Below are 16,269 nucleotides of genomic sequence, written 5' to 3'. Positions count from 1 at the left end.
TTGGTAGAAATATAGGATCTATCAGTAACTATCAGACGCAGTATATAAAACCTCCCACATACTAGCATGCCACTAAACAGTGTTTCCATTTTCTGCCTCAGACATTAATCCTGATATGCACTGTGCTAGTGCCAAAACTATTTAGGAAATGTGTTTATATTCGATGTAATCAATGTACGATTAGTGCAAGGAGTGAAATCCTTTTGTTGAACAAAGAGGTGGAGCAGATTTTTTTACTGAGGCATTTCAGTGATGAAATGAGAATGGCAGAAATAACTGAAGTATTAGGAAAATTACCTGCCAAGCAGTTCCATTATGTGCCAAAAAATAACATTATTTACTGTTTTGTAACTTGATTATCTAGTCATGCCAGATTAAACGTATTAATAAATAAAATATTAAAAAGATTAGTAAGAAAGTAATAACACTAAGAAATAATTACTCGTTGTACAAATATTTTATTGCAGGCCTATAGTGTGATTAATGAGTGAGAGTATAATCACCAATAATACGCAGAAAATTATTTTTTAATTTAAAAAGGATGTCAACATTGAAGAATTTATGTTTCCATTTCCGTGGCTTGTGTTGTTAATTTTTTTTTTATTAAGGTTCCTGTTGTATTTATTCGTAAGATACACGGAATTCATCACAGATTTTAATAACTAAGGTAGTGAGATAATAAAATAAAGGCGTTGTGGAAAGTGAAATTTCGTTTGGTTTCTAATAGCTCATTCTCCAAACAACTTCAGCCCAAAATAGTTGAAAATTAAATTAAGTTCGCAATTGAAGAGTGTGATCCCAAAACACGTTCAGTCCATGTTTATGACAAGACTGGGAAAGTTTTTTTTTTATATATATTCGTCTACGGACTGAGTGAATTTTTAAGTGACATGCACAGTAACACATTTTTATACAAGGATTGTTTTGGAAGAAACCAGGCTTAAAATATAATGATAGAGGTTTCAAACATAATCATATATCTTTAGGTCCACACCTGTGGAGTAACGGTTAGCGCGTCTGGCCGCGAAACCAGGTGGCCCGGGCTCGATTGGGGCAAGTTACCTGGTTGAGGTTTTTCCCGAGGTTTTCCCTCAACTCAATATGAGCAAATGCTGGGTAACTTTCGGTGTTTGGACCCCGGACTTATTTCACCGGCATTATCACCTTATCTCATTCAGACGCTAAATAACCTAAGCTGTTGATAAAGCGTCGTAAAATAACCCACTAAAATAAAAAATATATTTTTTTTATATAAATCATAGAAATGGCCATAAGGACTCAACGAGTTTTGGAATCACACTCTTCAGTTACTTAGTCTTGGATTACACTCATCGGGAGGGAGAAGTCATCATTTCGATAACAAATTCATTGTGCGGGAAACAAGGCTACTTTATCTATGTTCTCCGTCATTACAGGTTACGAAAACTGAAAAGTACATAAAAAATTGAACTTGTTTTAGGAGCGAGTTGTTCAATTATTTCTCGGTAATAGTTTAGTATTTTGTGTGAAAACTATTAGACTAATTTATTACACCAATATTGTGACACATTACTTATTATTATTATTATTATTATTATTATTATTATTATTATTATTATTATTATTGTTTTATTTTTACTAACGGGGGTACTTGACTTTTCGTTATTCACTCACATGAAGCCAGTTGTGTAGACCAATTTACCGACAAAGTCGTTGCCCATGTTGCTCCATAAGAGGCTGGTCTACACTACACTTGTGATCAGATGAGATGATGGAGATTTGTTGATGCCACAGGGGAACCGAAGCTCCCGGAGAAAATCCCTGTGTTACCTGGACCACGGGCTTGCCCAAGACAAGTTACAAATTGGGGGTACGCCGTGGATCGAATCCGGGTCCACGGGATATTCACACTTAATTCTTAGTTTTAATTGTTTGCCTCTGCTAATGTATCCTCGTATACCTATCAATTAATCAATCTTAAATTATTTTCTTGATATTCACATTTTTACACAAATATTATGACCGTTAAAGATTAAACAGGTATTGTGTCATTCACTCTATTTCAGATTATTATTATTATTATTATTATTATTATTATTATTATTATTATTATTATTATTATTATTACTATATTCAGAGGTCATAAAATCATGACATTATATTCGGAATGTTAGTGTTATTGAATGAAAGGGTGATGGTAATACAACGGATATCTCTGAAAAGACAATGAAATATGTATTTTTATGAGTCATGCTAGTTTCATTTGCGCATATGGTAACATTATCTTAAATACAATAAACTAAATGTTGACATAAAGTTGCTCTGTTGTGATAATTTTGTACCTACTAAAACTGTTCTTATTATTGAAGAAATTATGCAATAATTAACATATATATTATTTTATTTCATATTGTTTCAGGAATTCAGAAAAGCGGAAAGAGAAATCACGTGATGCAGCCCGATGTCGTCGCAGTCGGGAAACCGAGATCTTCACAGACCTGGCACAAGCGTTGCCTATGCCGCAGAGTACAATTTCACAATTAGACAAGGCATCCATCATGCGACTTGCTATTTCCTACCTCAAAGTTCGCAGTCTCTTGAATTTACGTGAGTGTTTTCTTACAAAATCCAGATTAAGAATTAAGGTTTAATCATATTATTAATTTAGGTACTAAGACCCAAGTCTTGACAACTTAACTCATTTGGCAGAGCACTGACTTACGATGACTGCAGACCCGGGGTCGAATCCGAACAATGGCGGAGTCGTATTTGTAGTGGACAAAGTCAAGATTCCTTAACGATTTTCTCGGGATTCTCTCGTTTTCCTCCATTTTACCATCACTGTCCGTTGCAGTATTAATTATCATTAGAGGCGGATGTTGATGACCTAAAAATCTACTTAAAATGATTATTAAAATGTCTTTAAACTAATGAAAAAGTGACATGAAATTAAAATATTATTCACCGTACTCGCACCACAACTTCTTAAAAATTAGTCACCTTGTTTCAATCACTGCTCTGCAAATCTCGGAGAGAGGAGACAACTTCCTGGAATTTGGCTAAGATAAAGGAAAAGAACATGCAACAAAATGAAGGTTTTAAGGGAAAACTGTAGATTTTAATGAGGGTTTACAATGTGTTTCAATCAGAGGTGGTCCATGTCAGTGCCTTCAGTCTCCTTCTCCTTCCGCGCTTCACTCTTGTTACCAGATCTTCCAGATGAGGGAGTGTGAATGACAACAAATTGTGGGCGCAGCGTGCATTCTTGCAATCTTTGTTTTAAAAATACTTTCTACTACAGTAGACATTCCTTCCGAACCATGTTGAGGACACAATGTCAGGACATGGTAAAAGTTTCCCCCCTCCCGAACATAAATTCTACCGTACCGACAAAAAAACCGTAGCGGTCAAAGTCCTCACTTAAACTAAGCTGCTGTCAAGCATTTTATATTACTTCCGTTGTGTGAAGTGAAACCTTCAGTGGAATGAGGGATGGGCTTTAGAGTCTGTTCCAAACTATAAAACTCAAATTTCACTGTTATTCACTTAGCCTGTTCAGTAGGTAATTACTACTGACCTATTTGCTTAGAAAATGATTTAACAAAACTATCGGTAAAGAAGAAAGTAAAATGCATTCCAAATGATCTAGAAGTTCTTCAGAGTATTAAAAATGACCAAAAAAATGTTGAAAAAATATAAAAATGACCTATTAGTTGAAAAACGTCAAAAATGCAAAACATGCAATATCAGAAATTACTTTTTTACGTTGACACTAACATAGAAAGGATTTCTATATTAATAGGTATCGTCCGAATGTGAAAAATAAGATGTCTTTTCATCAGCATCCGCTCCCTAATTATTATAATTACAATAGCACCAACCAAAAAGATACTGGTATGGCGATGAAGTATTGCGACTGGCGTACATATGCCATCAGTTTGGGGAGGCGTAATACGCTTTCGGTGGGGATAAAAGGACACTCTAGTGAGACTTCACCGGAACTGCAAGTTTACATGGCTTAATCGACCGTGGCACCACATAGTTGAGTCACTCACTATCTTTGCAAAGAAAGCGACCTTTCGGACTTCAACAAACATTACATACTTACAAAGACGTGGCAAGACACAATACAGATAAGACCATTCTAGGCGGCGGTGCTAGCCTACAGGCCCCTCGTCCGTAGAAAAAAAAAGTTACTAAGAAGCAAACCGTTCATTGTATTGAACTTATCTATGTTACAGAAGTAAATGAAGAACTCTTTCTTAAGCATTTTCAGTCCATTTTGTATAGTTTTCAGGAGAGCAATAAAACTGCAACTCGTTGTTTCCGTGATTAAAGGTTTTTTTTTTTTTTTTTTTTTTTTTTGCGGTGAATTGGTTTTGAAATTATTTCTTCTCCCATCTGGCAGATTAAAGGCTGAGAATCAGTAAACTCCTTTTGTTTCCAGCAGAGAAAGTATTGTGATACTACAAAAAGAAAACTGATTTAGAGGTTTTTGCAGAAATACACGTTTTCAACATACTTATTATCGAAAATGTCGTTTTGAGCATGCCGTCTATTTACACCAATTTCTCCCAACTATTGAACAGTTTTTCTTAGTTTATCCAAGAGTGATGCACATAAATAATATACTTTAGTACAAAGTAGTAAGTTTACTGTAATTGAAGTCAAATCAGAAAACAAATTGGGTTTCTTGCATAACATGAAGAGAAAAATGTTGAAATGAGCTATCCAGCATATCTACAGACCCTACTTTTTCGGAGGAACTATTTACTATATTATGTAGAACTATTCCTACTTTTCGTTGCGAATTTTTTCCAAGTTTATAGTTCCCAGGTCTTAACAAACCAAGCCAGGTATCACTCTAGTGGAGAGTGCCTCATTATTTAGGATTATTATTGCTTGTCATGGACGTATTTGTTATACATGAGTGAAACGCTGATTTTATGTGCAATCTCGAAAACGAAATTTAATCTTGTTTGTATGCATTTTGAATTATTTGAAGGATTCAGAACCATAGTGGGCCAAGCGCCATTTACTAAAACAGTAGAAAACAAAGGTTAAAATGAAGTTATTACCATAATTCAATGGAAACATATAGCAAGTAATATAAAATATACACAGTCAAACTAAATGATATGTCAGTCTTCATTAAACTGTGGTATTCACTTAACTTTAACCATTGCTTTCTTCGTTTTTAATAAATGGCGCTTGGCCCACTATGGATCTGAACCCTTCATTTATGTATGCCTTTCGAATAATAGATTTTTAAGAAAATATAGCATGAAAGATAATAACAATCGCAGCATGATACGAAAAGAACTAAATTGTTGCGAAACTAATAAAACGTATAATGTGATAGTATGTATCAACTTCGCAACTCGTATATTTTAGTTACTTTGAACTGAACTTGTTTTTGGAACGAGGTCTTCAGTTACAATAGAGCAATACAAGCCATTTGGAAGAATTCCTTAAATAATTTCGGTAACTTGGTTAATGGAATGAAAACTTTAAAAATAAATAGGATAGGATAGGATAGGATAGGATAGGATAGGATAGGATAGGATAGGATAGGATAGGATAGGATAGGATAGGATAGGTGTTACGTAGTTGTAAAACATTCCTAGCGATATTATTACTTTTAGTGGTTATAACTAGGGGGCGGATGTTGGTGAAAAGTCATCTTCTTATTTTTCACATTAGGACGATACCTATTAATATAGAAATCCTTTCTATGTTAATATCAACGCAAAAAAATAATTTCTTATATTGCATGTTTTGTATTATTTGACGTTTTTGAACTAATAGGTCATTTATATATTTTTTCGGCATTTTTTTGGTCATGTTTAATATTTTGAAGAACTTTAAGATCATTTTCTAATCAAATAGGCCTATTGAATCAGTGAATAACAGTGAAGTAGGAGTTTAATAGTTTTGAACAGACTCTAAAATCCATCCCTCATTCCATTGAAGGCTTCACTTCACACAACGGAAGTAATATGAAATGCTTGACAGCAGCCTAGTTAAACTTAACATAACTTAAACAGAGGGCTTTGATCGCTACTGTTCTTTTGTCGGTATGAGGGTGTCTTTAGAATTTATATTTGGAAGTGGGGAAACTTTCGCTGTGTCCTGGACAGGACGTTGTGTCCTCAACATGGTTCGGTAAGGATTCTACTGTAGTAGACAGTATTTTTAACACAGAGATTGCAAGAATGCACGCTGCGCCCACAATTTGTTTTGGCACTCACACTCCCTCAACTGGAAGATCTGGTAACAAAAGTGAAGCGCGGAAGGAGGAGGAGACAGAGAATGAAGACACTGACATGGACCACCCCTGATTGAAACACATTGTAAAGCCTCATTAAAATCTATAGTTTTCCCTTAAAACCTTCATTTTGTCGCATGTTCTTTTCCTTTATCTCAGCCAAATTCCTGGACGTTGTCTCCTCTCTCCGAGATTTGCAGAGCAGTGATTGAAACAAGGTGACTAATTTTTAAGAAGTTGTGGTGCGAGTACGGTGAATAATATTTAAATGTCATTTTATTTTAATTTCATTAGTTTAAGGACATTTTAATGATCATTTTAAGTAAATTTTTAGGTCATCAACATCCGCCCCCTAGTTATAACTTTTGAACATTTTCTTTCTTACGCATATCTGATATGTAGATAATTTTATTCAGCGCATTAGTCTTTTTTTCAACCCCATTTTGAAACGCCTTAACGTAATCAATGTTTTCAGCACCTTTTTTTGTTCTGGGTTTAAAATACCTACAAATTTCTAATTGCACTATACAAATTAGTATCAAAATTACATGTGAAATGTGTGCACGTGTATTGATGAGTTCTGACATAAGCAAAATTTTTTCTGTTCTGTTTTTGTTGTGACAACTATATTATTATTTAATAGTTCATGTTGTCTGTACTATGTAGAATAGTTATCCTGCTCGCCTTTGGGACCGAGGCTCGGTAGTTCAGTCTCAACAAAGGACGATAGATTAATGGTGATAAAATTCTTAGCATGTTTCCTTCTTCTTTGGAAATAATGTGAGAGTTCAATACCATATAATCACATCATTATAGTTTATCGAAAAATGTTATTTTTGACTGAGAAGGCAACATACAAAATATAGTGACATCGACATCATCATCATCATCATCATCATCATCATCATCATCATCATCATCATCACTACCTGACACAAAATAGTAATGAATTCAATCTTATAGGCGCTCCCTCCTTAGAAATAAAGTTCGTAGAATTGAAGTTCTTCTTACTGCCAAGCAGTAGGAGGCAATGAGCCAATCATTAGTATTTGTCTAACTTTGTAGTTCTTACAAAATACTATCGTTGAACAATCAATAGTAGCAAATTCTTGATGTACTTTTATGTGTTTTGAATACCGGTAATGCAGTCTTGTTTGTGTATACAATACTAATAATACTACTACTACTAATAATAATAATAATAATAGTAATAATAATAGTAGTAGTAATAATAATAGTAATAATAATAATAATAATAATAATAATAATCGTTGCGCGACAATCTATGAGGGACAAGCCGACTGCTGACCTCACGTCCAAATGCCTCAGCAGAGGTGAACGATCAACTAGAAAAGAGTGTAACGTGAGTTCAGCACAATGATGTCCTCAGCCGTTATAGCTGATTTACAAAACTGAATTTCGCTATCTATCATATCTCCCCAAATTCTTCACGATGTTTGGTGGCCACCGGTCCTATACACTGGCCGAAATTTCTTGAGAAAATTCCTTCTCCATAAAGACTCGAACCAGATCTCATTCCGTAACGCGAGTCCGTGATACATATATATGGTGCTTAGTGAAAAGGACGTAAGCCAGAATTTGGATTATGACCTCCGTATGAATACAAAAAAAAATATATACTTCTCCAGGTGATATAAAGGACATATATCTATTCCCTTCCATAATGATGTAGAGCGTCAAATTTCCAGCTCATCATAATGATATTGGCTCTGATCATGTATATTGGTCTTTACTTCAAACTTTGCTGTTGCTCTACTAAAACCTTGCAATTTAAGATTTATGCCCTTTTTGCCGAGCACCATAGATACATAACTTATAGTCTATAGAATGATGAACTTAAATATATATTTAACAGAATTACAAACTTTAACATATTACATCTATTTCGTAAAGACGATTACTGTCTGAATTCTCTGAAAAATTGGAAGAAAACGGGTCAAATGATTAGACAGTGATATATGTAGTTGATTACATAAGCACAAAGAAACATACATGTTTATAGCGAGCTGCATATACATACATACATACATACATACATACATACATACATACATACATACATACATACATACATACATATATACATACATACATACATACATACATACATACATACATATAGATGGAGTGATGACTAAGCAGAATTGAATTTTGCCTGTAGCCTTCTCATTATGATACATTCCTTAAATGTATGACATTGTTTCCCCAACTTTGCTAGCAGTCCAAGGAAAATCATGCTAAAGAATTCTGTCATTTAAAATGTCTACCAATCTGGAATAGTTTGAATCGATGAACATTTGATTTAATGACAGACTTGTAACTACTGGCTTTTGATGGCGACTATTATTTCTTATTTACTATAAAAATAGTTTTTAAGCTTCATAGGTGATAATAACAACTAAGAAGAAATGATTATATGCCGTGTGATAATGTTTTTCACATTTTCCATAACATTTGTAATGTAAGATCAAAATCTTACATGTTTACATTAAGTTTGAAATAATTATGTTAGTTTATTTTTATTGAATGCTTTATTTATGCTAATGCATTTTCGATTATTTATCCGGTACAAATAACTGAATGAATTACTAGAACTTTTATTCGAAGCGAATATACAGTTTATTCATCTTAAAAGGTTGCACCCCTCCAGCTTAATTTCTGAATAATAAACTGTCATTATATTCCAATTGCAGTATAAAAGGTCTGTGTATTATAAATTCTAGACACTTTATTCTTTTTACACAAAAATATATATTTTTTTATTTGAATCTATAGCCTATGTATATTGTTGAAACTGAAGTACTTGTTCTCATATTGTCGAGAATTATTTTGGTTTTCATTTATTAATATACACAGTATATTGTTGTCTGCATGCCTTATAACGTGGTGACAGAATTTCAGTTCTGCAGGTTATCGCATTTCTCATACTACATAATATGACGACAATTCTGAAATTATGACGCACATCCCCTGGTTTTCTTGAATTTACAAGATGAGGAAATGCACTTCCTGAGTACCGAATGATGAACGATATAGTGTTACAGTACCTTGCCGTAATCTGCTCAAATACATCAAGCAGAATTCACAGTGGGATAACATACACTTACTATGTGTGGATAGCAAGAATTCTGTTCAGACAATGCATTATATCACAGTTTTCACAGTAGCTGTAGTTATGTTTTAGGTTGCAAAGGGATAGATATGTATACAGTAACCGTAATATTTCATACTCTATTTTTTGTTGTAAGTTTACATTAGTATGCCTCTTATTTTTCATGCTGTGAATGACGAGGGACGAATATACGTATTTTTTGCTTCTGCAAACTTGACAGTGCAGCATAACATTCTTGCGTGAACTCCTAATGACAGCTTTACAGTGCGTGACAATTCTAATTCTAAATAATTATTTCAGAGTTACATAAGCTAACATTTGCCGTTTCTGATTTAGAATGAAGTATTGTCTTTTATTTTAAAAATGAAATTAAAAATATCCTTTGCAATTAAAGTTCTTCAATTTTAGCAAGCAGAATTCACAGTGGGATAACATACACTTACTATGTGTGGACAACAATAATAAAATTATTCTGTTCAGACATTGCATTGTGTATCACAGTTTTCACAGTAGCTGTAGTTATGTTTTAGGTTCCAAAGGGATAGCTAGGTATACAGAAACCGTAATATTTCATACTTTATTTTTTATTTCAAGTTTATACTAGTATGCCTCTTATTTTTCATGCTGTGAATGACGAGGGACGAATATACATATTTTTTGCTTCTGCAACCTTGACAATGCAGCATAACACTCTTGCGTGAACTCCTAATGACAGCTTTACACTGCGTGTTAATTTTAATTCTAAATAATTATTTGAGAGTTACATAAGCTAACACTTGTTGTTTATGATTTAGAATGAAATATCGTCTTTTATTTAAAAAAAAATAAACTAAAAGCATCCTTTGCAATTAAAATTCTTCAAATGTAGCTGTTCCATATGACAGGATTTTGTATATAAGATGGGGTATCCATTATTGCGTACTGGTACAAATCCTGCGCATGCGCAGTATGCTATAATTGGAACTTTGAAAATTCAGGTGGCCCAAATTTTGTTTCTGGGTCTGTACACATAGGCGGAAAATTCAGGTGGCCCAAATTTTGTTTCTGGGTCTGTACACATAGGCGGAGAGAGAACCGTTTCCTTGGGGGAAGGGGGGCAAAGCAAAATCATACAATCCCCATATAACGGAGTTATGGGGGACATCATTTACCTCCTCCCCCCGTTATAGCTTGACCGTGGTACAGTACAGTATATCGGATTATGATCACTTAATAAAGGTTTTTTCGGGGGGCATGTTTCTTACAGTGTTACATCCATATCCGCGATGTTTCGGACCTAATTGTGTAGGGCTTGAACTGTAGATCTGCCGCAAATTATAATAGGGCACAATTTAAAATAATCTTCATCTTTTCCTCTCTCTCGTACAGAAACACATATGCATTAATAAAATTACGTAACAGTGCTAACAAACTTTTTTATATTAAGCTTTCCTGAAGATACATGAAATGTAAACTCTAAATTATTTTATTTAATCTCGTCTTTAAGTTTACAGTAAACTTTACACATTATACCGGGATCACTTTTCTTTTTTCTGCATTGTTGTGCAGTATTTAATTCATATTTCTCCAAGTGGATGGCGGCTGAACACTGCAGACTTCTAACACACGAGTACAGACTGTTAAAGAGAAACATTACAGTGCTTCCATTCCTCAAATGAGGTATAGAAATCGTATACATTAAAAAATTTAAACTAAATATTATAGTCCAGACACATGATCTGAAGACATTTCATCAATTTAAACAAGCACAGAGACTTAATCATAAACAAAAGCAAAAAAGATCTTTTGAATTCAATATTTTCTAACTCCGCCTATGTCTGTAAATGCCTGTTATCATATGAGAAGCTTATTTTAGGATTTCATAAGACAAGGCCAGAGGAAGACAGACAGAACGGACAGACAGACAGACAGACAGAAACGAGTCTCGGCTCGCAGACTGTCATGGATGTAAAATGTTCACTTAAAAAGCCGGATACTCTCACTGACCATAGCGTCTCTGTTTAAGAACAACGTGCCGAAATTGAAGATTTCTTGCCACCTTTGATGTTACTTCTGCGCACCATGGATGTGGATCTATGTTGCACTATGTGAAGATGTAAACTGAAAATTTATAGTGTGTACAATGTTTTAAAAAATATTAATTCTGAAAATTTGAAAATGAAATATATAGATATTAATTTATTTTAACAAGCATATGATGTAATGAATAATATTAAACATTTTGTGAATAAAAAGGTGATTTCTGCTTTTAATGAACTTTTCGGTATTAAATTATTTGAACGTACTGAGATGTTAGGATAAGATTATACGAGTTTATAAGATGCGTGAGCTTCGATAAGAAACAAGAAAATTATTATAGAAACTGAGCATTGAGACATATACTGTATATGAAAAGTTGGAAAGTTTAATCTTCCCTCTACTTTTATTAAAGTAAAGTGAGGAGCAATTTTTACTTGCTCATGATATGAAGTATAAAGCTAAAGCATTGTGTTGCTTCAAAAAATCGATTTCGGAATTTTCACGGAAATGCTTGCTTTCGGCATTCCTGATATCAATAACATGGTTTTGGACATGCCGTCTCTGTCTGTCTACTTTGTATGTAGCGATTTGTCGTATACAATTAAGACATTTTGTTCTTATTCAGTATGTGCGATTCAATTTGTCGGGGAATGTTGAACATGAAATGTAATAATTTGTATTAAAAAATTAGCGAGCCTTTATTTTAAATCAGAACACAATAACTATTTAATTAAGTCAAATGTGGGTAACTGTTTTCTTCCTCATGTTTCAAGTTACATGTGATAAACTGGCAACCTAAATGATAAGAGTTCGTAAAGAATAAAAAATTATTTCCTGAAAGAAATTTATTATACGAATTATTCTTACTTTTTGTTGGGATTTCACCGCAAGTTCTTACAGTCCATGGCACAAAAGATTGTGCATTTAGACAAGGGAGTCTCTTTCTTAAAGGATTATCTGCCACCTTTTTTACGTGTAGATGAATTTCTACAGAATTAATTAGTTTTATAGCGATCTGAATGACTGTATAAATTATTTGAAAAACGAATAAAATTATCTCATGAAACACAAGCATATTTTAAAATTCATATCACTCTTAGTTACAGTACCGATTACGCGAGTAGAAATATTAGCAAAATTAGTGACTTAATGTCTACTTAAATCTTAAAATGTATAGATCCAGCAAAATATCTTACTTTTCTTTATTATACAGAGTGTATTTTTCTTTGCAATCCAGAGAACCGTTGCTTATTACTTTATTTGAGTGCCAAGTAAATAATTGTTACTTTTGAGAAAATAAACTTTAAATGGTAACCTTTTCAGCATGAAAAGGGAACTGAATTGTTGCGAAAAGTATAAAAGGTATAATGGCAATTTATGTTTCACGTTCGTCACATTTTGCAAAATGTGAGTGATCTGCAAATCTGTTGTTCTGTGTGAAGTCCCAGATCATAGTATATATGATCTAGGGTGAAGTATATTTTTATGTATAATATAGTTTGATAAGCGTACGTAATTAATTTATTATTAGTACAGGTATAGTGTATAGGCCTACTCACATGATCAGATGGCATCTACAAAGCACTACTTCCAGTCATAATTTGATTTATAAATTACATTTCATTTTCCCTTTATATTGTGCAGTGGTGACGGTTTTATTGTCCGTTATTACCTTTGTTGTTTATGCTTACGTTATGGTATGATCTGTTATGTTTGTCAGAACAAATAAAGAATTATTATTATTATTATTATTATTATTATTATTATTATTATTATTATTATTATTATTATTATTATCTACTAAATTTAGATCAAAAGAAATAGTGATTCTTTAACTAGACAAACTGCAATTGAGGATCTGAATTCTAAAACATGCTAACTCCTGGTGCTTTCTAAATTCTATGTGTACTAATTACATGGACTTAGAATAGTTTAGAATGCAGGTGGTTTCTCATGAGGCCAATAAACTTGACAGAAACCGAACGATACTACCTACCTAGACTTTGTAGAGCCTTCACTTCCTAAGGCATAAGCAAAGAGGAGGAGTCACGGCAGAAATAACAGCGACGCGACTATAGTAGACTATTTTTAACGTACGATATCGTACCCTGAGACATAACAGTATCGTATATGTGCTTAGTTCAATTTTCCATTTTTTGGACTTAGCATGTTTTAGAATTCAGGTCCTCAATTGTAAATATGAAAAATCAGAAGTTTACTTACAAGCACTGTTTCATCACTTAGTTCCAGAGACTTGTAAGGCGAAACTGGATTCCACAAATGACCCGCTGTTTCTCAGAGCTCTGGAGGGATTCCTGCTCGTTGTGTCAGCAGATGGTGACATGATATTTCTTTCTGAGAACATAAATGAATATCTTGGAATCACACAGGTATGATATTTAACTTTAAGACCTTATAATACTCAAATTTTATTTTAAATGAAATAATAGTCCATAACATACATAATTACGATCAGGTTTCACAAAGGCATAGAAATGTATTTTGAATAGTTTGAATATCATATTTGCATGAAAGCTCTTCTGTATACAATAGGAAACATGCATCTATTTTATTTTTCGTCGAAAGTGGGTCCTTTTAGCAGAAAATATGATATATTATATTTCAATATAATTCGAAAATATAAGAAACTTTTGTCTTTCCGATTAAAATTTAAATAAAATGCGGGGGGGGGGGATGTTTTAGATATCATGTGACTAGGAAACTATATTTCATTAGTTACAGAGTATAGCTACTCCAATAGCTTTTATTGGATTAAGATGGAGCAAAATTTGTCTGCGCTTCAGATTTTTATTCCTACCAGTTTTTAGTTTGTTATTCATTGTATAAATTTGCTGAAAATATCCACACGGAAAAGTATTGTGTCTGGTGTATTTTTCCATTGTGTAAAAACAGATTTCCTTCTTCGTATGTTTTCAAGATGCATTTTGCACTTCACAATGCACTTTACACTTTCACGATTGACTTGAGCTTATCCTACAACATAATCATTAATCACTATACTTTGTGAAGTGTCTAATTCTTAAAGGATTAGCTTCTTTATTTATAAGCACATTTCTTAACGAGTGAGTAAACCATTGGTTTTTTTGTACCATTAAATAATGTTATTTATTTTGTCTCTTGGATAATAAAAAAAAAAATATACTACAAATTATAACATCATTCGTAATATGACAAAGGAACTGAAGTGTTGTGAAACATGCAAAATGTATAATGAGAAATTAACGAAACTTCATCTTCATATTTTGGTGCACATTAAATAATTTTTTACATATGCAGAAAGAAGAGGAAAAGGAGAAGACTACTAAAAGTAAAGTGATATAAGAATAATGAATAACAAAGTCTGTAACTGTAATGCCTGAGTTCCAGTTTCTCTCGAACATAAACATTTTTTTAATTTTTTGCACACTGTCATAATTTTGCAGAAAATAAAACATTTTTTTTTTTTAATATCTAGTGACAAAATTAATATTTAATTATCATTTATCGACAAATGTTGGTAGTAGTGTATGTGACACTTGCTAAGAATATACAGCAGTAAAATATGCTCTTACACATAATATAAACTTCCCCATTCCATCCTTCTTATGACAGCATAAACTCTTTTACGTTTTTCCTTGCCAGCTAATGAATCATATCCAGTGATGGCAGAGCCAATCTTTAATTGAAAATTAATGTCATTAGTGCTTATGTACATTCTGTGTTTGGTAAATATTTCTCTCAGCCTAATCCGACTTTCATCATATAAATTACAATTATAGTATTGTATTTCATCCTACACTGTATGGGGACTTTTTTTTTTTTGACAGTAGCAGTTTTTCTTGAGCATATATAAGAAGTTGTCAGCTAGCGAGATGTCTCATGCTGAGATACTGGACACTCATTCAGGAGGTCTCAGTTTCAAATCATGGGGATTTTGGTGGTTTCCTCGATTATAAGATAATAGAAAACACCTTCACTAGAAAGATGCAGATATAGTTACTGTTTCGAAAAACCTGCCACTAGAGAGCAACACATGTTTACAGACTGGTTAGTAGATAGCATCAAAGTGGAAATTCAATGTGCCATTCCCAACAGCTTGCAGCAGATAAAGCAATGTTAGTTGAAAGTGCCATATTAAATGTGTATTATGTTCTATGTTTACAGATTGATTTGATGGGACACAGTATTTATGAATTCAGCCATCCTTGTGACCATGATGAAATAAGAGACATACTGTCTATCAAGTCACCACTACTGCCTGTCATTCCTCGTTCTTTCTTTATCCGCATGAAATGCACACTGACCAGCAAAGGCAGAAATGTTAATCTTAAATCAGCTACTTATAAGGTGAGATTATTATATTTTTTGTATCAGTGTTCTCTCAGCAGTAATGTAACAGGACAGTGTGTGAGTTATAATAAAATGTGTGCACTTGTCCTCTTCAAATTTTGTAAATAATCGAGTTCAGAATTTTGCATTGTCTATGATACTATATAGAGAAAATATAGTAGTAAAACAATAACAGAATATACTTTTGTCTTCGTAATGATGAAATTTTGTAGTCACAATAACTTGAAACAAGGAAAATAGTCTGCTAACTCTCTGTTTTATTTTAAGACTTTCATTATTCTCTTAAACTCTGTTTTTCATCTCTGTATGGAAATACCAGGAACTATCATTGAAAGATTTAAATTATTTGTGCACGATAATTTCATTGATAATGAATCATAATTATTGAAATTCGGAAATGAGAATTTAATTTTAATTTATTAGTCTGATTCAATATTTTGAGACATACTGTATAAGAAAAAAATAGAACTAGTACGATTTAAATTGAGTATTCACCATAAAGATGCTGGCGAAATATCGT

General features: G+C 33.0%; 1 protein-coding gene across 4 annotated transcripts in view; it reads left to right on the top strand.

The window, feature by feature from the left end:
- The window catches only part of LOC138698063 (hypoxia-inducible factor 1-alpha-like), a 512,524-nt gene that overhangs the window by 217,329 nt on the left and 278,926 nt on the right, over nt 1-16,269 (top strand). For all 4 annotated transcript variants that reach the window (XM_069823756.1, XM_069823755.1, XM_069823754.1 and 1 more), the window contains exons 2-4: nt 2,399-2,586; nt 13,644-13,789; nt 15,564-15,746. In XM_069823756.1, the coding sequence (XP_069679857.1) occupies nt 2,399-2,586; nt 13,644-13,789; nt 15,564-15,746 (517 nt within the window). The remainder of the gene's footprint in view (nt 1-2,398; nt 2,587-13,643; nt 13,790-15,563; nt 15,747-16,269) is intronic.

This window comes from Periplaneta americana, chromosome 4, assembly GCF_040183065.1.
Source record: "Periplaneta americana isolate PAMFEO1 chromosome 4, P.americana_PAMFEO1_priV1, whole genome shotgun sequence".
Classification (NCBI taxonomy): Eukaryota; Metazoa; Arthropoda; class Insecta; order Blattodea; family Blattidae; genus Periplaneta; species Periplaneta americana.
Note: the sequence above shows the minus strand (reverse complement) of the source record. Positions and strands in the feature narration are given on the sequence as shown.